Source organism: Callospermophilus lateralis, chromosome 9 (genome assembly GCF_048772815.1).
Source record: "Callospermophilus lateralis isolate mCalLat2 chromosome 9, mCalLat2.hap1, whole genome shotgun sequence".
Lineage (NCBI taxonomy): Eukaryota > Metazoa > Chordata > Mammalia > Rodentia > Sciuridae > Callospermophilus > Callospermophilus lateralis.
Window position 1 is genome coordinate 56,739,305 of NC_135313.1, and position 22,867 is coordinate 56,762,171.

At 35.0% G+C, this 22,867-nt stretch overlaps 1 protein-coding gene across 3 annotated transcripts in view; it reads left to right on the forward strand.

Annotated features, from left to right (window-relative positions):
- The first annotated feature begins 278 nt into the window (after positions 1-278).
- Positions 279-22,867, forward strand: part of Gpr155 (G protein-coupled receptor 155) — a 43,444-nt gene continuing 20,855 nt past the window's right edge. For 2 of the 3 annotated variants that reach the window (XM_076866863.2, XM_076866865.1), the window contains exons 1-9: positions 476-831; positions 4,454-4,950; positions 12,785-13,184; positions 14,892-15,057; positions 15,925-16,080; positions 17,847-17,930; positions 18,543-18,660; positions 22,267-22,351; positions 22,445-22,535. In XM_076866863.2, coding sequence (XP_076722978.1) covers positions 4,485-4,950; positions 12,785-13,184; positions 14,892-15,057; positions 15,925-16,080; positions 17,847-17,930; positions 18,543-18,660; positions 22,267-22,351; positions 22,445-22,535 — 1,566 coding nt within the window. In that variant the 5' untranslated portion in view covers positions 476-831; positions 4,454-4,484. The other variant, XM_076866864.2, reaches the window with a different exon arrangement.

Here is a 22,867-nt window from a genome sequence, read left to right on the forward strand (position 1 = left end):
CCGGAAGTCGCGCGGCTGCAGGCTGTGGTGGCCGGGCGGGGCCTAGCGCGGGGGCGGTGTGGCCCTGAAGCTGGAGACTGGGGCGGGGCCCGAAGCGGGGGCGGGGCTGTGCGGTTAGTCTAGGGACCCGGGGCGGGCCTGAGGAAGGGGCGGGGGCTGTGCGACTGGAGGCTGGGGCGGGCCTGCAGGCAAGGCGCGCGCCAGGTTGCTAGAAGCTGGAGGCCAGGGGCGGGGGCTGAAGGCGGGACGGGGGCGGGGCCAAAAGCCGGCACCGGGAGGGGCCAAGCCGGCACCCGGAGGGGCCGACCCGGCCGCAGTGGCTTACCCCACCTCACTTTTTCCGAACGTGCGGCCGCATTCTGCCGAGGAGGGCTGGGGGCGGGAGATGACGGTGATTTCCTCGCTGCTTGGCCCTCGGCAAGCACCGACTCCCTTCTCGCGGCCGCAGGGCTGCAGACGTAGCAGGTGAGCTAGGGCCCCTGGGCGCGGACCCGCCTAGCCCTGACTCTGCCTAGCGGGCACCCGATGCTCCCGCCCCCGCCCTTCGGGGCTGGGCTGGTGGACAGCGCCCGGCCCTCCCTCCGCGCTCTGGCCCCGCGGCCCGCTGCCTGCGTCTGCTCGCCTCTGCCTCTCAGCGCCTGCCTTTGGCCCGTGTGGGACCACCTGGGAAGGCTTGCGCAGGAAGGGCGGCTGGTTCCCTTCCGTGGCAGAACTACCATTCCCAGTGTGGACAGCGCCTCACTGCACGTGTATCCACCCTGTCATTCTCCGACTCTTCCTTTTATCCCGCGGGTGGCCACAGTATCAGCCCTCCTGAAAGCATCTGCTCAGGTACCTAGAGCATTTTAGTTAACCATGACCTTGTGACTTCCATGCCCTGCAAAGTTGAGCGACCACCTTTTTCTTACCCGTTTGCCTTTTCCATTTCCACTGCTTTCCCAAGGCGTTGGGTGGCAACTGCCCTCTGGACAGTATTTAGTCAGGGACTCTCCGCACTCCTTATCTGGAAGGGCTAAAGTCTGTCCCTGCAGATAGAGGAAGACGGCAATGCTCAGCGCTCACCACCATGGGTTCCCTAGGGAGGACATTTGGTCCCCAGCACGTAGGTGGGAGTGGATGAATGGTATGACTGTTCGTATTGTAGAATTCTTTAGTAGTTTCTCACTGTATTGGGTTTTTCCCATGGGATAAAGGATGTCCGTGTTTGAGAAATAGCCTGAGTTTACAGCCTTCTCTTTGATGTTAACACACACCGTTTTCACTTAATAATTATTGCAATTTATGTGGTTTGCAGATGTTTTCTAAGTCAAATATGAAGGGGCCAGATGCAGTTTGTATACAAAATTTCTCCAGTACCTGGTCCGGTGAACCGTCTTGTACTGTGACAGGTCAACTTGTTTGTTTTGTAACAAGCCTTATTTTTATAGATGAAAAGACTGGATGTAATTTTTAAAAACTTCCCTTGCTATGGTTTCTGTTCATTTTTAAAATATGCTTTTGGAAGCATATTTTCTTCACGTTTAAAATAGATTTAAGATGAGCCAGGAGTGGTGGCAGGAGCCTGTAATCTCCCTGCTACTCGGCAGGCTGAGGCAGGAAGATTACAAGTTTAAGGCCAGCGATTTAGAAAAACCCTGTCTCAAAATAAGAAATAAAAAGAACTGGGATGTAACTCAGTGGTGGAGCAACCCTAGGTTCAATCCCTAGCACCTCTAAAAGAAAAAAAAAAAAAAGATTAGGATGGATAAAACTTTTTAAATCCTTTTGATTGTTTTGACTTTTCCCTCAGCAGGTGTTGCTTTTATAATACTGGAAAACATTAAAAGAAACCTCATAGGAAGGAAGAAGTTTTTCTTTTAATTTTCAATTAATTCAAAGTTAACTCTGGACATTGCTACAATTTTTTGACCATCACAGAGAAGAATGAAGAGCTCCCTTTACTTTTGGCAGCTATTTAAGATCAAACTAAATTAAATTCAACCTCCCTTAATTTGATTATAAAACAGAAGCTGATAACTTCGTGACATATGCTATCCTCTAGTTTAGTTGGAGGATCTTTAATACCTAGTATGTTTGGAGAACCAGAAATACATTTTATTAACTTTGTTACCATTCTTATTAGGACTATAGCTTCTAATAGCAATTGCTACCATTTCTTAAAGGCCTACTTTGTGATACGCTGTGCATAACATAGACCATCTACCCAATATCCCTCTGAGATGGTTTTTACTGTCATTTTACAGTTGAGGAAACTGAAATTCAGGGAGGTAGAGTCACTGACCCAAGGTGTTGGTAAGTGTTATGGTCCAGAATCTGTTAGATTCTTTTCAGTGAACTACTGTTACAATTGTTTTTAAAAAATACTGGATTGGACTACATTGATATGTTTTTGTGGTCCAAATAAGAGATTGTGGGGCAGTATGAGTTATTTATTAATGCTCCAAACAAAGAGAACTTTTGAAAAACATCAGAAGACTGGAATAGTTTATCACCTTCTTCTTTACAACTGCCTTTCCAAGTCTACATTTCTTAATGGCTCCCAATGTTTAACATCTTTGTTTACCAACTGCTTCAAGTATGGGTATTTGTACCAATGAATAAATTTCCCAGGATATAATTTGATGCTCATTTGGTAAACTTCAAGTATGTGAATATTGTCAGGTTTGTTTATATTGAACCACTCCTGTCTAATCTTGGTAGAAAAATACTTGTCCTAATCCAGATTGAATGTAAGATTTTAAAGTGGTTTGGTTTATACAAGGGTAGGATAGAGAAAATTCTCTTACACATCCCCATATATCACCTGGTGATCTCTGACCTGCCATCTGAGTCTTTTTTAATGTGCTGAGGATATCTGATAACTTAACCAGGCAGGGTATTATAAATTTCAGGAAGCATGAGCCTTTTTACTTTCTGCCTTATATAAGGCCACTTTAGATGGTAAACCCAGAATAATTACTTAGAAATTGGCAATAATTATCAATTAACTTCAAATTACTAATAAAATTACTAATAAAAGCTGTTTAACTTCAGAGTCATCCAAACCTCTTCTTCATTGTGTCCCTGGCAGCAAGAGGAGAGTCTGATAATTTTTTGTCATATTAACATACAGAATTTGTTCTTTGTTGAGCATTTTTGGAACATCTTCATAATGTTTTACAACATATTTGTGTTCTTTAACATTTTATGAACATCTTTAGAACATTTTAGAGCACATTTTGTGTTCTAGAGCCTGTTGCTATAGTGAAAAAAATTAGAATATTTTATTATTCAGGAAAAAAACCCACAAACTAGAGAATGCCTGAAAGAGAACATTGATCCATGAAAGGTTAGGGAGCTTATTTAAGTACAAGATACTGTTTTAGTGATTCATTAAACAAGAACTTTTTTTCAATGTTTCTTGTGTGCTAGATACTATGCTAGATGTTAGGGACACAACAGTGAACAAAGACATAGTTCTTTCTTCTGTTACACTTAACGTCTGGTGAGGGAGATAGACATAAGTTCTATGTCACTCTAATGTGTAGTATAATTACAAAATGAGAAAAAAAAATGGTTAAAGGTAAGGATAATCATTCCATTTGAAAGAGACTTGACTTGGCTAATGAATTATATAGTTTGGAGGATCAGTAGGTGTTAATTATGTGCAGAGTGGTAGACAGGTAGGTAAGGAATGTTTTAGAGTGGTTTTGCATGTGCAAAGTCGCTGTGGTACAAAGGAACTCTTGGGCTAGTCAGTATGTGTAGGTTGATGGAATGCCATCATTTTTTTCATAATTTTGTCTTTCATGCTCTCATATTCAATCTAAAGTTATATTTAGCTTTGTTTAATTCACCAGATGTGATCATAAGGACTTTATTTGAATAGGCTCACGTTTTTGTGAGGTATAGACTGTTATTGCCATTTCACAGATTAAGTGAGGCATAGAAAAGTTAAAATTATTGGTTCAAAGTTAATAAGTGATGCTATACTGTATTCTTTTTCCTTATACTCAATTATGATCACAGTCTGGAAAGGACTCAGAATGACTCCTTGGTCATCCCCTGAGAACTTCTGAAATTTCCAGAGAATCTGGATGCAAGTGGACAACAACAGAGACTCTGTGGATCCCATCTCTTAAATACTAGATACCTCAGTTGTGGATCACTGGAGAGAAGAGCCTCAGGGCATCACTGCAGCTGTAATATTTGTGCATCTTATTTAACATATGTTGGATAGGAATGTAGAGTAGTAATACAAATGTTTGAGCTGACCTACCTTAGAGACTAAAAATGTTAATGTTAGCATCCTCCCCACCTCCACTTTATTTCCATTACATTTTTCCTTGGTGATCGTTGAAGGAAGTATGTATAATTATTTAACCGTTTAATAAGTAAATAATTCTAAATTTGCAGTATTTCCTTTCAGCTAGAATTCTTCGTATTGTTACACTGAATTTTCTTTTCTTTTCAGAGATCTGACCAGAGTTGGAGAGTGAGAGAAAATGGATTCCTTTTCTAATTTGCCTACAGAGAACTCAACCATTGCCATCAATGTATCTGAGACTTCATCTACCACAGTAACACATGGATTCAATTCCACTAATGATTCACCTTCAATGTCAATAACAAGGCTTTTTCCAGCCTTACTAGAATGCTTTGGCATAGTCCTTTGTGGCTACATAGCAGGAAGGGCCAATGTCATAACATCAACACAGGCTAAAGGACTGGGAAATTTTGTCTCCAGATTTGCACTTCCGGCTTTATTATTCAAAAACATGGTTGTACTTAACTTTTCCAATGTGGATTGGGCTTTCTTATACAGTATCTTAATTGGCAAAGCTTCTGTGTTTTTCATTGTATGTATATTAACCTTACTGGTTGCCAGTCCTGATAGTCGATTTAGCAAAGCTGGACTATTCCCTATTTTTGCTACACAAAGTAATGACTTTGCATTGGGATACCCTATAGGTAAGTTCTTTGTTGTTGTTTTTTCAATTTTTAAAAAACTCAGGTGTTTAAGGAGGTAACAAATATAAGCTTTAAATCTAAGCATTTGTTAGTAATAGATTCTTATTCTTGAATTTAAGAAATCTTTCATATTTTTATCTTAAGTATATCATGTATTAGGATGCATTATAATTTTCCCTTAACATTGGAGTTTAAAGATCCTTTAAACACCTACCTAAAATAAATGGTCATATCCTCATAACCTTTGTAAATATTCTTTCTAATAGTATTCTATTTCTTCTTAAAAATCACATATGAAAGAAATATAATTTCCCAGAAGGACTCAAATTCTGATTTAAATTATGTAAAGAAAACTTACATTTATATAAAAATAGTCATTACTAAGTATTGGCATTAGAAATTTATGCTCATTAAGAGTGATCGTTTTCCCTTCTTAATTTTTCTTACTATATATATGTTTGGTTTTACTTTAAAAATTGTTTTGAAGCTTTTATTTTTCTCAAAATTTCAGAGTATTTTCATTGAAGTTAAATTATTATTTAAGAACAGAAATGGTAAGGGTATTTTTATCTTTCCATCTCTTTAAGCAATCTAATTTTGTGTTTCTATATGTGTATGTTTTCCTGAAAAACAATAAATAAACCAATTTGAGATGTTGGGGTATCTTGGAAGGAAACGCACTCTATTTCTCAGAACACTCGGCCACCAAGAAAAAGTACACCTACTAGCTTCTTTTTTATATTTTAAAATTAAATTTATGTATATTTTGATCATGAATCGCAATGTGCAGACCTGACTTGTATGGATATAGTCATTCATTCACTCGTAAAGCACTGTTATATACCAGTGACTGTGCCTGCTGCTAAGAATACCCCTGTAAACAAATAAGTAGTGTAGAGGCACAGGAATGAGAAGATGCCATTTGAGACAAGGTGGTCAGTTAAGATTTATTTGATGACATCTTCTGAGCAGAAATGTGATTGGAATTTTAAAGTATACAACTGAAATCTACCATTAGTTTTTTTTTTTTAATATTTATTTTTATGGGTGTAGATGGACACAATACCTTTATTTTTATGTGGTGCTGAGGATTGAACCTGGGTCCCGCCCGTGCTAGGCAAACATTCTACCGCTGAGCCATGATCCCAGCCCCTCTACTATTAACTTTTAAGTTTCTTATCCATTCATTTCATCCTCTCTTCCCACCCCCAATTTATTTCACCACTGGTACCAAAGAGACTCTTGAAATATACTTCATACCTTTTTCCACCTTTGACCTTCCTCCATCTCACTTACCCGAAATTTAAAAATACCAAAGAAATCAAATAACCATGAGTAAAGCAGGAGGCTTAGAAGACGGAAAACTAGAATCTTAGGTAACTGAGCTATAAATAGAAGAAACTAAATAGGTGTTCCTTTAAGGTTATTGAATTTTAAAGGAAAAGATTTTTGGAAATAGAAGATCAAGGAGTTAATGTGTTTGACCATTTCCTTAGAACTAATAACGGATTAGTCAATATATTTATGATATAAGAACTTCAAAAGTGGCTCAGTACCGTGGTTTATATATTTAATAAATATTGCTTATCTTACTTATCTTACTTTGACATCAATTAGAAGTATATTAGTTTCATATAATCTTATAGATTAGTAAACCCATAACTAAACAAAACTAACATTTGTAACTTTGTAGTTTACAGAGTACTTTCTTACGCTTATCTCATTTGAATAGGGCAGATACTATTATCCTCATTTTCAAATAAGGAGATAAGCTTACAGAGATTGTTTTATTCCAGGTCACACAGCTAACAGGTGACTGAGATCCAAACCTAAGTTTTCTGATTCTAAGTCCTGGGCATTCTCTTATGCCACATAGTTATATAACATGCCAAGTTTATCTCAGAACACCCAACCAGCCCTTGTTATACATTATTTTCAGACAGAATCAAAATTCTTTGTCCCTATAGTATTCCTAAATTTTCCATGAAATGAGCAGTAATGAAAAAAGATCTATTAGATGAATTAATCAAATTTTTTATCAAGGCAGAATATCTAAATAAAGAATATAACCAGCCATTCTCATCCTGCTCTTCTTGTATCCCATGTTATTTTAGTGAATCTTGTAATAATCATGTTGGGCATGTGCTTGCCCAAATTTCCTTGATGTGTATGCCAATTTGGGGTTGCAATTTTTGTATTTTATTTTATTTTTTTTACTCCCAAATAATAAGAACTCTTATAACATTAGGTTGTAGTCTATAATTTTAATAAAACCCAATAACATAGACAACTTTCTCATATGCCTTCAGATTGGAAAATGTGATACTGAACTATATAGGCATGTATCTGCTCCTGGGTGAGGTTGTTTATTATTGCTGCCTGTGTCCATCTGCCTTTTGGCCTTGTACAGGGTGAACAGAGAAGCCTCTCCAGAGAGAAGACCTTTCTGTTTGTTCTGTAGCCTCTCCCAAGAATTCCCACTCTCTTGTTCACAGAGGAGCATCAATTGGGAGTTCTAAAAAGATGTCCTTTTTAAGACATTTATTCCATATCTGTCCAATTTTTAGGTGACTTGAAAAATGCTAGCAAGGAAAAGGCAGATAAGTTAATGAATAAAGAAAAAGGGTAGTCACATTTGCTTTTTTGGAATACCATGACATTTATAATGGTCTATAAAATTACATTAAGTGATTTTTCTTTTTTACTCAAGTGACAGAATAGTGCATTATGACAGACTTTTTAAAAAGCCCACTGTTTTTTTATAACAATTATTTTCAAAAGTACTTTAAAAATCCAAGTGTAGAAGAAACCAAGAATCTACCAAGGTGAAATGTTGATTTCAGCAAATCAGAATGGTTCCCTGCCTCTGTCGTTAAAAGATACTAATAGGGCATAGTTAAGTCCTATAATTTATTCTTCAAACAATGCTGATAGCATAAGTACCCTGACTAATCATAATTATGCCCTAGTGCTTGAGCTGTAAACAGAAAGGAAATGAAGCATTTAACTATATGCTATTATATAATAGAATGATCTTGTCAGAGTCTTTGTGTTATTTGCTAGAGATTGAAACCCTGCAGGAATCAAAATAGGAGCCACAGTAGGTGGCTAATTTTATCTCTTAGTTCTTCAAAGCTATATAATAAGTCCTCATAATGGGATTCCTCCCTCCCTCCACGAGCCTTATTTATAAGCATTAATTAATTAGAACTTAATAGTTGATATAATGGTTATAAATCTAATTTTAGTTACTGTAGGTTTCCATGTTCATATGTAATTTCTTTTCAGATTGAAAAATCATCTTCAGATTGATAACAGAGAAGCAATGCCAATTTATAGATAAAGATATAATGTTAAATAATTATGCAAGTGAATGGCTGACATAGACTAAAATTCCCATGTTGAACTCTATTCTTCTAGTAATTTAATAAGCATTTAATCACAATTTTTGCTCCCCCACTAGACTATACTTCTTTTGCCTTTGAACACTTGTTCAGCTGAGCTTAAAAACCCCAATTGTAACTAGCTTGTAAATATTAATAGTGTGTAAAAAGTTAAAAAATACTTATAGGATTTCAGTTAGGAGGAATAAGTTCAAGAGATGCATTGTACAACATGGTGACTACAGTTAATGTCTTACATTTTTTAAAATTGCTAAGAGTAGATTATAAGTGTTTTATAACAAAAATGATAAGTATGTGATTAGCTCCATTTAGCCATTCCCCAATGTATACAAACCATATGTACAAATAATTATATTTAATTTTTATTTGTCAATTAAAAAATAGATTTTTTAAAAGCAAAAACAGCTGGGCATGTTGGCACATGTTCATAATACCAGTTACGTGTGAGTCTAAGGAGGTTTGTAAGTTGAGGCTAGCCTCAATAACTTAATGAGACCCTCTCTCAAAAACAGGCTGGGGAATGTAGGTCAATGGTAGAGTGCCCCTGGGTTCAATCTGCAGAACTCCTCCCAACACACACAAAAGCAAAAAACATGAAAAACTGATCTAAAAAGAAACGGATTAATTGATGTTGATTAGATAAAAGATTATTGTGTGTTACAGAATACATTTTTGCTAGTCTGAAAACTTTAGCATTCATTGATGGGAAGTTAATCCCATTCAGCAAGTATTTTCAGATTTGTTCAGCACTGTGCCAGGGACTATGGGTCATAAAATAATGCCTTTAAGGAACTTAGAATTTGCCAAGGTGGTACTAATATGGAACAAAGTACCACAGCATTCCAGTGGAGAGATTGATGATGTAAATTGAAGACTTGGTGGAAGAAGTAGCATGAAAGACTGGCCTTAAATAGCAGCCAAGACTCAGGACTAAGAAAGGAAAAAGAGGATACTGGGTGCAGTTGTATAACCCCAGTGACTAGGGAGGCTGAGATAGGTGAATCCCAAATTCAATTGTGACAACTGGGCTGTTTATGTCAAAAGAGGTTTTTTTGTTTCGTTTTGTTCTTTAATTATTTATTCTAATTTGTTATACATGGTGGCAGAATGCAATTCATTTCATATTACACATATGGCTCAGTTGGTAGAGTGCTTGCCTTGCATGCACAAGGCCCTGGGTTCAATCCCCAGCACCACAAAAAAAAAAAAAAAAAGGCTTTATAGTTGTTCTTTCTTTTTTTAACATTTATTTTTTAGGTGTAGATGGACACAATGCCTTTATTTTTTATGTGGTGCTGAGGATCAAACCCAGGTCTCATCTGTGCTAGGCGAGCACTTTACCGCTGAGCCACAATCCCAACCCTATAGTTCTTCTTGTGGGCAGTGAGAATCGTGGGATAATGTTGACTTTTGACAGTTATGATTTGTTAGCAGTAAATAAGATTGATGAAGGGAGTAATTGAAAAAATCCAAAATAATGTATTTTAGTAAATACATTAGGTAGTCTAATTTTGAGACTTCTAACCAGTAACAGTAGTAAGAATCAAGCAGAGAAAATAAAGAAGATCCTGCCAAAGAAGAAAATAAACACAGTGGTTCCTCTTATCTGCCAGGAATATGTTCCAGGACCCCTAGTGGATGCCTGAAACTGAGGGTACCAATGTTTTAATCCTATACACACACACACCTACCTAAAAGAAAATTAAATTTATAAATTAAGCACAGTAAGAGATTAACTATAATAACTAACAATAAAGAATAATCATAATAATATTCTTCTGAAATAAAAGTCATGTGAATGTAGTCTCTCTTTTCTTTCAGAATATCTCATCCTACCACATACTCACCCTTCTTGTTGTTGACCTCAGGTTACCGAACCTGAGGAAAGCAAAAACACTGTTTGATGATTGGGCAGCCTTAGGTAATAAAACTGGTTGCTCAAAGTTGCATTGAGCTCCTAAAACAATCAGAATCTATTATGTGATGAGGATTGCTAATGTACCAGGAAAGTAAATTTCAGAAAAAGGTAATTAATATAAGTGGCTTTGAGTAGATCATGCAACTGTAAGTTGTTAGAGGAAACACCTTTGCATTGTAGTGTGCCTGCTTAGGGAAAATTCTTATACTCAGATTTAAAACATAAGACATTGCCAAAATATCCACTCAAGTTAAAAACTGAGTGGTGAGCAGGTATGTTTCTCTTAGCAATAGAATGTTTAATTAGAAGTAAAATGAACCTTATGAATCATGAAAGAAAACCACTAAGAGTTATAAAGCTAGCATAATTTAGAATTCAGTGAAAATTATGAAACTTTATGTAATCAAATATCTTTTAACTTCTTCATTTTGGAGATATAATAGAACTTCCTATGTGCTTTGCTGAAAAAAGCGGTGGTGGGGGGTGAATTTTATACAAAGAAGATTTTGGCTAACGAGAGCAAGGTGAACTTCTAAAGGTTATATAATCTAGTTACATAACTTTAACGGGTCATGCGCATGATATTAACTGAACTTATGTATCCTGAGTAGGTAAACAACTATGTTTTCCTGCCTGTGTCACTTTATCTTAATATAAACAGAGAAACCTAATCTTTACATTTTTCCACAAGATTGAGTCTCTCCTTGGTGACTGGCTGTCTATGTTTTATTTTTTTCAACTTCAATTCTGTATCAGTTTTTCTATTTGGGACCTACTGCCAAAAATGTGCCCACAGACCAAGTTATTTATTCCATGACTCTAAATTGCCCTAATAATCCCAGACCAGGCCACCAACCCTTAACTCCTCCAAGAAACTGCTGGAAGTCAGATCCAATCCACTTAACTCCCTCCAAGGAAACACATCTTATATAGTGTCAGATTCTAAAGTCATCATGGATACTCAAACCCTTTGGAAAATTCCTTAAATTACCTATAATACACAGCACACATACTTTGTCTTATTCTATTTCCTATAACTCTAACATAGCCAGATTTTTTTCTTGAGCCTTGTTGTTCTTTGATGAACAACAGGTGAAATAATTAGTTTGTACTTGAGAACATGCTATATGAGAAAAAAAGATTTTGTTTTCCCAAGAAGGTATAGTTGAATGTGTATTTATCAAACGTACATTTATGTGACTCCACTTCATTACTCTCACAAACGTTTGTTAGATCCAACTTTCTGTCCCTACTTGCTTAGTGTCTTCACAGGTTTTCAGTATTCATTGCCTTTCATTCCCTCTCAAATGGAGAATACTCATTACCCCGTAGCCTACAAACCACCTGAGCCAGAGGTAGGTGAGACTGGCATCCTTACCTGGCTAGCTGCCGTGAACCACTGCTAATCCATTGCTCCCTACTCTGTTGTTGAAAACTATTTTGAAGTTCATGCTATCTGTCCAATCTGTTCATCCTCATTGCTCTCATCTTCTGACTTCATTCTAGCCATCTCCCTTCATTCATTGAAGACTTTACTGTCCTGCTTGCTGTCATCTTCTTTGTCCTAAGTCCTGCTGTTCTCTTGTTTGACTTCAGCATCCTTGTGAACTTCCCATCAAATTCTCCGCCCTCTAGCTCCCTTGGCCTCCTCATCTCTAATTATAACTTTACTCCCTGTCAGTGAACAACTCCCGTGGCCACTTCCTGGACCTAGTGATCTGGAAAATATTAAACTCAACTCACTATCTGACCTATTCTGAATCCTATACTTCCAACTGCACTTAATTCTTGAGCTTTATAAGGGCCTCCAGTCCCTGACCTCTCTACTTTCAGTCAGTCACCTCCCATCTTTACTTCTTTTCCTATACAGTGTGGACTCCATTACTTCAGTGCTCATTTTTAGTTCCTTTTCTCTCCACCTTCCTCAGTACTCTGAAATCTGACTTATGCCTCATGACTCCGTGAAGCTGCTCTCTCCAGGGATACAGTCAATCACTTTGTTGCTATTACTACTTAAACATTTAGTTTGATACTAGATTTTTATTTTTATTGTTTCTTTTAAAACTTTTACAGTTCTGCCTTTTTTATGTTTGTTTTTGAAGACTAACATTAGATCCTAGATAGTAAAAATTAGTTATGTTTTACTAAAAATAATTTTAGGGGGCTGGGGTTGTAGCTCAGCTGTAGAGCAGTTGCCTAGCATGTGCGAGGCCCTAGATTCGATCCTCATAACCACATGAAAATAAATAAATAAAATAAAGGTATTGTGTCCAACTACAACTAAAAAATAAATATTAAAAAAAATTTTAGGTTATCATTTTGTAAACTAGATTGCATTTAGTATAGTAATTTTTTATTACTAAAATCGACTTTTCAAAAAATAGGCTAATGAGGTCATTTGGAACTCTTTAGATAAATTTGCAATATGCTAAAATTAAGCACAGAAAATGTTATTTGCATATTTATATGTTTCTATGGTAATCATTTTAAGATCAATATTCTTGTTTTGCAGTTGAAGCTTTATATCAAACTACATACCCAGAATATCTTCAGTACATTTATTTGGTGGCACCAATATCTCTTATGATGTTAAACCCAATTGGGTTTATCTTCTGTGAAATCCAGAAGTGGAAAGATTCTCAAAATGCTTCTCAAAACAAAGTAAAAATTGTGGGACTTGGATTCCTGCGTGTATTACAGAACCCAATAGTATTTATGGTCTTCATTGGCATTGCCTTTAATTTTATTCTTGATAAAAAGGTGCCTGTATATATGGAAAATTTTCTTGATGGACTTGCAAATTCTTTTTCTGGAGCAGCCCTATTTTATCTTGGTCTTACAATGGTAGGAAAAATAAGGAGACTGAAGAAGTCAGCATTTGTTGTACTAATTCTTCTCATCACAGCTAAACTGTAAGTTTCACTTATTTAACTTGGGAATTATACTTTGTAAAAACCTTGTTTAACCAATTCATTGGGATGTGTCTGAAATTATTTTTTTCCTTTGACTATTAATCCTTCCTTATAGAATAGTTGTGATTTAAAGGAGAATGGAATATTGGTGTATTTTGAAAATGGTCTTTCATTTCCTTAATCCATGTAGGCTATTCTTTGCTTTTTACTGTCAGATATTAATAACTGTTTCCCTTTAGCTTTTTTATCCTGCTTTTATATAGTTTGTTAATTATCTCTTAATGTCCTAGTTAGATCTTATTTTTCAAGAAATTTTGCAAAATTTCTGAATCTATTAAAATCCTAAAGGAAGAGGCATCCTAGTTATGTAAGAACAATAATTTTTAACAAATTTTTTTTATGAATTTGGGAAAATATTCTGTAATTCCGAGTTTGAATGAACTTTCTAGAGATGTTGATGAATATTATTGGATATCTGATCCTAACCTGTCAAATAAAAAGTTCTTCTTAGCTTCTTAATTAGTTTTCAATTTATGTGTATCATTAGCCATGGAGTCATACTTCATGGTGCAGGTGACATAATTTGACTACAATATTAACTCAGAGTACTTGAGGCATACTTAACTATGGGACTCAGCTCTTGTATAGGCAGTTAAGTTCATGAGAGTGGTGCAATAAGATATGTATTTATATTTGCAAAGTTAAGTTCTGAAAATCATTTACACTGCTGTTATGCTCCTCAGAAACAAAGTATTAAATAGAATTGTCACAGTAATAAATATTGTTCTAATGATAACAGTATTATCAACTTCAACTTAAAAGTAGAATTTAATTAGTCCAATTAAAATTTTTTCTAGTTAAATTCTTATTAAGTATATGTATTTTTTTCAATTAAAAAAATTAAATGAGTAGTTTTTATTTCATCCTGGAGCTTCTCTCTGGGTGCTGCTATGACAATGTTATCAACCTCGGTCTTGCTGTTTTCTTAAAGGAGAACCCCATTATTTTAGTCGCTGGTTTTATGCTCTTCAATGAAATCTTTAAAGAATTTGTTTAATAATTTATTCTTCACCAGAGCTGTGTTTCATTAATTTTTCTGCTCTACTTCAGTTGTTTGAGTTCCTTTTGCTGAACGTACATAATACACACATAAACACACAAACACATACACACACACAAAGAATTAATTGTAAGATACGTATTTTTTCTACTGGTTTTAGAATTTAATCAAGCAGTGTTATTACCATTTAAACTCCCAATCATTTAATAAAATTCATCTTATTTTCCAAAAAGTAATTTAGTTATTTTCTTAATATTTTGTTTATTTAGTTATTTTCTTAAAAGAAGTTCTTCCCCAAAATGATCAGGTTTCTTTTCTTCTAATATTTCAGTGAACCAATAGAGTAAGGAAGATAGCAGCTATAATTGCAGCTTTTACCAATATTTTTGGTATAGAAATAATGTTTTCCCCTCATCCCAATGTTTGAAGTATTTCCAGAATGTTGTAACTCTTGAAATGGTTCCAATCTGAATTCTTAATTCTTTCAATAAAATGTTCATAAGTAGGCATACATAGAATATATGCAAATAGATACAACTCTGGAAAGAACAAAAAAATAACCTAATGCCAGTTCACTAGCGCAATCTACTATTGAGGGATAAGCATGCCTTGATACCAAGTAAATTATGCATTTCTTCTTTCTTCAGCTTGGTGCTGCCACTTCTGTGCAGAGAAATGGTGGAACTCTTGGACAAGGGTGACAGTGTAGTGAATCACACAAGTTTATCAAATTATGCATTTTTGTATGGTGTCTTCCCTGTAGCACCAGGAGTGGCTATCTTTGCTACACAGTTCAACATGGAAGTAGAGATTGTATGTATATACTACTTTCTAAGTTTGATTGTTTTTGTGGTAATAGAAAAATGACATTTTGAAACCCAGAAAGCAACATTCTTTCTATGATAATTTGATATCTCTAAGCTACCTCATTGTAAATAAGGAGGTATTGTGTAACATTATGTAACAATAGTTATTTAATCCAGGGTCTTTAGTCATCCTTGCTTTCTTACTATTCTTTTTTAGTTTCAAGTATTCTGTTTCCATACTTATACTTAAGCCTGAAAGTTATTTAAAGAAGGGTAGCTTTGGAAATTTTGAGCAAAAAAATATATTTTATTCATGATAATTTATCACCAGATACAAAATACCACATAACCTATAGCAGTAAATATCTAAAATCAATTAACATCAAATTATCAGTGTCTAAGTGTATTGTGTCTACAGCATCAAAGATTTTGAAATATGAAAGAACTGAATTATTTACTGAAGGTCAATTCTACTATATAATCTGAAGAATGTGTGTGTGGTTACTTTTCTCTTTGCAAATTGCTTTTTTTTGTCCTATATTTTATGAAACAGTATGTAAGGAAACTATTCATAAGTTTAATTATATCATTAAAAGGATCACTTTTAGAACCTAAAAATAACAATGGAATTTCTAGTACTTGTGATATAAATATTAATTTAACCTAGATTAGAAGAGGGACTAAGGGAACTTACCTATGGTTTCTTTTAAAGACTTTCAGAAAGGTGAAATATGTTATTAGACAATATGCTGGATTCTATAGTCTTTTTATTGATTTATTTTTATTTCAGAAACCTTTAGTGCGTTGTGGGTATTTAAAGTTTAAAGTAATTGAATGAGATCATGACTCCTCAATTTGATCTATTTTTTAACAGATAACCTCAGGGATGGTAATAAGCACATTTGTGTCAGCTCCAATTATGTATGTTTCTGCCTGGTTATTGACCTTTCCCACTATGGACCCTAAGCCATTGGCATATGCCATACAGAATGTTAGTTTCGATATAAGTATTATCAGCCTGGTCTCCTTGGTAAGTATGTTTCAGTGTAAAATTGAATGGAAACCATAGAACAAGTTTGAAAATAGCTTAGTAATAGAAAAAAGATTTAAAAATTAGTTTCTTAGGAAATAAAGTTAAAGGCTGCCCATAAAATGGAATATCAACCTTTCAATTAAATGAGTTTTGTCTTTTCATTTGGGAGAGTAGACAAGGTGTGAGATTTAGTCAGACCTGGATTTGACTCCTGACCCTATCACAAATTAGATGTGTATCCCTGGAAAGTTAACTTAATCTCTCTAAGCTTTAGTTTTCTCAGCTATAAAAGAAAGATATAATTTCACATATCTCCATGGGTCGTTTAAGGAATAAATGAGATAATAAATGAGATAAACATGCTGTGAATGACGACTTACCATATAAATACTAGCTGTTGTAGAATCATGAGGTCAGAAGAGATCTTTGGGGCCCTGTTCAATTGCCCATTTTATGTTAGTGACAATTTAGATTACTATTCAAATTGGATATATCTAGTTTCAAATTAAATAATTAAGCATTTGACAACTATAATATCTTGTAGATCAACTTGCCTCTTAAATTCAAGCAATATTTTGAATGATAAAGGGGGCGGGGTGGGGATGAATATGTATATTGGCAACAAATAAGTGTATGGCTAATGTAGTTTTTAATAAATTCAACATGTCACATATCGTAAAATCTATGCCCACTGAGAAGAGAACTGTCATATAAAATCTATTGGCAATGATGGGAAAAAGAAGGAAATTGACTAGCCTACTTACTTGGCCACTATGTGGATAGAATAGAAACCCAGACCTGGGACTCAGGGCATAGCCAGTGGTAGAGCATGTAGTTAGCATGTATAAGGCTCTGGGTCAATCCCCAGAACAACAAAGAAAAGAAACCTAATCCTTTTAAATATGAAAAATGCAAGATGATTTTTTAAACAGACTATCTATACTTCTTTAAACAGACTATCTATACTGAGAATTAAGAAAGACAGCTTAGAATTTTGAATTTAGCTACCTTATCAGCCAGTATGGTAGAAATAAAAAAGGGAAAATTTGGGATCTTATATTATTATTATTATTATTATTATTATTATTATTATTATTATTATTATTATATCTCCACTAAAACTTCTTTCCTAAATAATTGGCTGTGACCCAGTGTCCCCTCTCAGCCATGGAAGATAGGCATAGTTAGAACATGGCTCTAGTCAAGGCATTAATTTTTAAAGATCATGTAATTTTAAAATGGTTAATTACTATGGGAGATTCCCATGCTTTTCATTTTATTTTGGATGTAGTTATTTACCTTAATACTCTTTTTGGTACTAGGTAAAGTAAATAACATTGGAATTTCTTTCTGAACTAAGATAAAGAAGTTTTTGTTTGTTTTGTACCAGGGCTTGAAGCCAGGGGCACTACCAGTGACTTACATCCCCAACCCTTTTTTGTTTTGAGACAGAGTCTCACTAAGTTGCTTAGGGCCTCGCAAAGTTGCTGAGGCTGGCTTTGAACATGCAATCCTCCTGCCTCAGCCTCATATAACTAGTTGCTGGGATTATAGGTATGCGACACTGTGCCTTGATAAGAGGATTCTTTAAAGATAATCATCACAGAGCTGGTGACGTAGCTCAGTGTAACACTTGCCTACCATGCATGAGGCCCTGGGTTTGATCCCCAAACCACCAAAAAAAGAGTTAATCAATATGTTATTTAATAAGTAATTTAAAATATTTAGAAACATGAATAACTTTTGAAACTTTTGTCTTCAAGATCTGGTCTCTGGCTATTCTTCTCTTGAGTAAAAAATATAAGCAGCTTCCTCATATGCTTACAACCAATTTACTCATTGCTCAGGTTAGTATATCTATAGATATTAAGATTTTTTCAGGGCTAATCTACTGCTCCTGAGAAAATTACTATGTTAGGTTTTTCCAGTTATAAAGTCAGAAATACTATTAAATATGATCAATTAAAATTTGATCATAATTAGTTTATGCTTAATATATTAAATATTGCAATAGGCCTTGAACTTTCAGTTGAGGCTAATAATGGCATTTGATGATAACTTTGGGTTATTAATAGAATCAATTGAATCATTAAAATCTTAACTCACAATCTTATTTTTCTGGTTAGATCTTTGCATGTCACAAATCATAATGGAAAGAAATTTAGCATTTTCTATATAAATCATTACTAAATTTAAGGTTAGTATTTAGAATATGTTCGTTATCAGTTTCAGTTAAACATGTACATTGTTAAAGGCTCTATATACAGAAGTTTTTATTACAAATCTTGAACTTTTCATATAACTAGTTGATAATTGGTCAGAAATAATTTACAATGAATAATTTGCTGTGAATAAAACTTATACAAATATAGTTGATTCGATAGCTATTTTCTATAATAATGTTGAATCATATGATTTGCTTAGCTATTTACAAAGTCTTTTAATAATTCTTTCTTTAGTCTATTGTCTGTGCTGGAATGATGATATGGAATTTTGTTAAAGAAAAAAATTTTGTTGGACAAATTTTGGTGTTTGTTCTATTGTACAGCTCCCTGTATAGCACCTACTTATGGACAGGTAAGTTGATCATGAATGGATGTATATTATGGTGTGCTTCCTCTTCCCCCATGTTTAGAAGCCTCAGCTTCTAGTGATCTACTTGAAGTCTGGTAGCACAGGATCAGGGCATTCATTCAAGCAGATATGCCCACTAATATGAGCAGTCTACAAAGCTGGTTTCTGTTTCCTAATGTACTCTATTTCTCCCTGGGCTCAGAGCCTTTTCCAATTGCATGGCCCTTTTTCTTGGAGTCTTTGGCTCTATCTAGGCCACTATCAGCACAGCTCCCCTTTGGAGACACCAAGGTGCTAAAGGCAGGTGGAGAAAGTAGAGAAAGAACAGAGGTGTGTATATCTCAGAGCTTACTACTAGAATCCCAAAGACCTGCAAAATTGTGGCTCTGATTTATGCAAATTAATTGCCTTTTGGAGTCTTAGTTTCTTCACCTGTAAATCTGGGTTATACTATTTTACAATTATTTTGAGGATGAAACAAAGTATGAATATTTATGTCTGCTGGGTGCTAAGTGCTCAATAAATGGACCTATATTAATTATTAAATAGAAGAACAAGAAAAGTAGGAGAATAAAAGGATGTGGAAATATGAGTCAATAAGACTGTTTCTCATTTCAACTGGCTCCAGAAGAGTATTTAAAGTGTTTAAGAACACTGCTATTCTTAAGTAGAACATTTATTTGGATGCCAGCATTTTGGTTGTGTATTAAAAGTTCTGTCTGGCTATTTTGTATTAATACCACAAATTTGAACCTGTAAAATTGTACATAAAAAGAAATTGCATAATGGTTAAGAAGAAAGTGTCAGAAAGAGGCTTCCAAGGACAGACCTTTGGTTTCATGCCTTCAGTATCAAAAGCAGGTCCCATCCAAGTTAACAGTCTTTTGAAGTGAAGCAACAATGAGGTGAGGAATTGTAGAATGAAAAATTCAGTACAAACAGAAGATAGTTTGTACTTCTTAAAGAGAAGTACACCTTGCATGAGTTTTCATGAAATGTCAAATTAAAAGAGCCTATCGACTATACTTACAAATATAGAAGCATCAACCTGATCTCTAATACCTAGGTTTATTCAGGTAAAATTTAGGATGAGAATAAGAACAGCAAATAAATCAATATATTAAAAAATTCCCAATTCTCTCTGAAACCTTCTTCAAGTATGCATGTTAAAATTTATCCCAAGAAATTATTCTGAATTCCCTGACCCTGAAGAGGTGCCCCTTAACCTTCAGATTACTATGATATTACAGAATTTTAGATCCCAAAGTATATATTTTACTATATATTTTTTTAGTTGTAGTTGGACACAATACCTTTATTTTATGTGGTGCTGAGGATCGAACCCAGCACCTCACATGTACTAGGAGAGCACTCTACCGCTGAGCCATAACCCCAACCCCCCCAAAGTATATTTTTAAATCTACTGTTCGGTTATTTTCAATTTTATTCATTTGCATACCATTCTCACAATTTTTGCCCTGTCTACATACCACTTTTTTTCTTCTTAAAGTCGACTCATTTTTTTTAGTTCAATCAATTGAGCTTTATGTCAATGAAATCCCAGATTTCATATGCTAATTACAATTTTTCAAATGCTCATTAAATGCATAGCTAGTCAAAAACTCTCCATCTTCCTGCTGCTTTAGTTTAAACCCTTCATTTTGCAAATTAGGAAAACAGGCCCAAACAGTTCAACTGATTTCAGGCATAAGATCTCACAGCCCTCTCAGTGAGAAGCAGGACTAGATTCTGCCTTATTGTATATGCTTCCTTTCATAAGGCAGAAAGGATAAACAGAATCTTAAGGAGTGCTTTTACACAGTAACACAGTTAGTACCATTCGATGATGAATTACTTGTTTCCTTGGCACTTTGAAAACCTAAAACTAGAGAGTATATAGATATATTGATGAGGGAGTAGTGGTAAGAAAAAAAAAATTCTCAAAGATCTTGAGGTGGATAAATATTCATTCTAGCAGTGTTATTTAATCTGTATAATTTCAAATCTAGGTATGAATTCTTTGTATACAACTATAAAAGCACAGCAAATTCATAGATTAGAGTCAAGCAAAACTACAAACCCAGTAATCTTTATTAACACATTAAATAACATAACAAAGGAACTTGTGTTACTAATGTAATTAATAACTTGTAATGTAAAATGGAACTCAGTTCCCTGGTATTTTAATTTGACTTGAATTTATTAGGTCATGACCTGGTTATCTTACTACTTTTCTTTCCTCAAATTACCTCAGAACCTTCATTTGGACTGGGTATTGTGATATCATTTGGCTTTCAGCTGTTGCAAACTTTTTGGGAAGGCGGGGTGGGGGAGGTGAGAGGTACTAATCAGGGATTGAACTCTGGGGCACTTAACCACTGAGCCACATCTCTAGCCCTTTTATAAATTATTATTTTTTTAAATTTCCAGACAGAGTCTCAGTCAGGGCCTTACTAAGTTGCTAAGGCTAGTATTGAACTTGTGATCCTCCTGCCTCAGCCTCCAAAGCTGCTGGGATTACAGGTGTATGCCATCACACCCAGCTAACTTGTTACAAACTTAATATAAAACCAAATACAAGCTCTGAAGTCATGAGACTATACTTGATTATAAGGAGGGCATACAGATGATTATCACTGAAAATAAGCCAAAAGACTTAAAATTTCTTTTTTTTTTTTTTAAGTTATAGACACAATACCTTTATTTTATTTATTTTTATATGGTGCTGAGGATTGAACCCAGTGCCCCACACATGTGAGGCAAGTGCTTAACCACTGAGCTACAATCCCAGCCCAGGACTTAAAATTTCTAACAGATTTTTTTTCCCTCAGATCCTGAAGCATATTTGATAGCAACCCCAGGGAGACCTACAGATCTGAGTTTGAGAAACAGGGAATTGAAGAACTTACCTTATGTCAAAAGGCTTAGTTTCTAGACTGGCTCTGCCCTCTGCTGGCTGTCTGACTTGGGCAAACCTTTGTTTCCATGTCTAAAAAATGAAGGTGTTAATTTGAAACAGAGGTCTCTTCTAGCCGTAAAGTCTTAAGATTCTTATAGCTCTGTAGAATTTATTAAGCAAAATGTAACTTGTATAAATGATTGGGTATAAGGTATAAGGAAAGTCTAAGAACTTGAAAACATCCGTGTTTGTATTAAGGTCACACCATGTTTGTATTAAGCTCCATCAGCACACTTAATGTGAAGCATAACTTGTATAAGAATTGCTTATAGTTCTTACCACTGACAGAGTATGTTTTCTATACAGCTAATTTTCTTTCAATCATATTTAGATTCCAATCATATACGTCCAAAGAATAAAATGATCAGGGCTTTTGGGGAAAAAAATCCTGCTGGATAAAACAAGATTTGAGTAAAGAAACGATACAGGAGAGAATTCAAATGATTTTTATTATTCATTTTTAGTTATAGATGGACACTGCACTTTTATTTTATTTATTTATTTTTATGTGGTGCTGAGGATTGAACCTGGTGCCTCACATGTGCAAGTGTTCTGTCACTGAGCCACATCCCCAGCCCTCAAATAATTTTTAAATTAGGGAAACATCAAGAATAATGATCTCTCTTTCTATCTTTATTTCTTGTTCTTAGGCCTTCTAGCAATTTCTTTGTTTCTTTTGAAAAAACGAGAAAGTGTACAAATTCCTGTCGGAATCATCATAATATCTGGCTGGGGGTAAGTTGGTAGTTTTTTGTTTGCTTACATGTTTCCATATGCACAGTTACTATTCATTCTCTCTTTCTCTCTCAATTACCCTTGTTATTATAGAATTCCTGCTCTCCTTGTTGGTGTTCTTTTGATAACTGGAAAACACAATGGAGATAGCATTGACTCAGCCTTCTTTTATGGAAAAGAGCAGGTGGGAAGAGTTTATTGGCAGTTCTGTTCTTGAGAACATCTCATTTTAGCTTGTTAATGTACCTAATTATACTTACATTGAAATTAACTTTAAAAATCTATTCTAATTTATTGCAGTTTATACTGGTGATCCTATATCACCTTGTCACACCTCAAATATGATGAACGTTTTGCGTGCTAAGTCTGTATTTAGCTGAAGAATGCTTGAGCTTAATTGATTCTTCTTAAAAACTCTTATGAATTATGTTTTCTTTACTGGAGAAAAGAGTGATTAACTTACAGCCATTTAACAAGCTAGCAGTAATAGTAAATGTCAAACTCTTGATTCTTAAT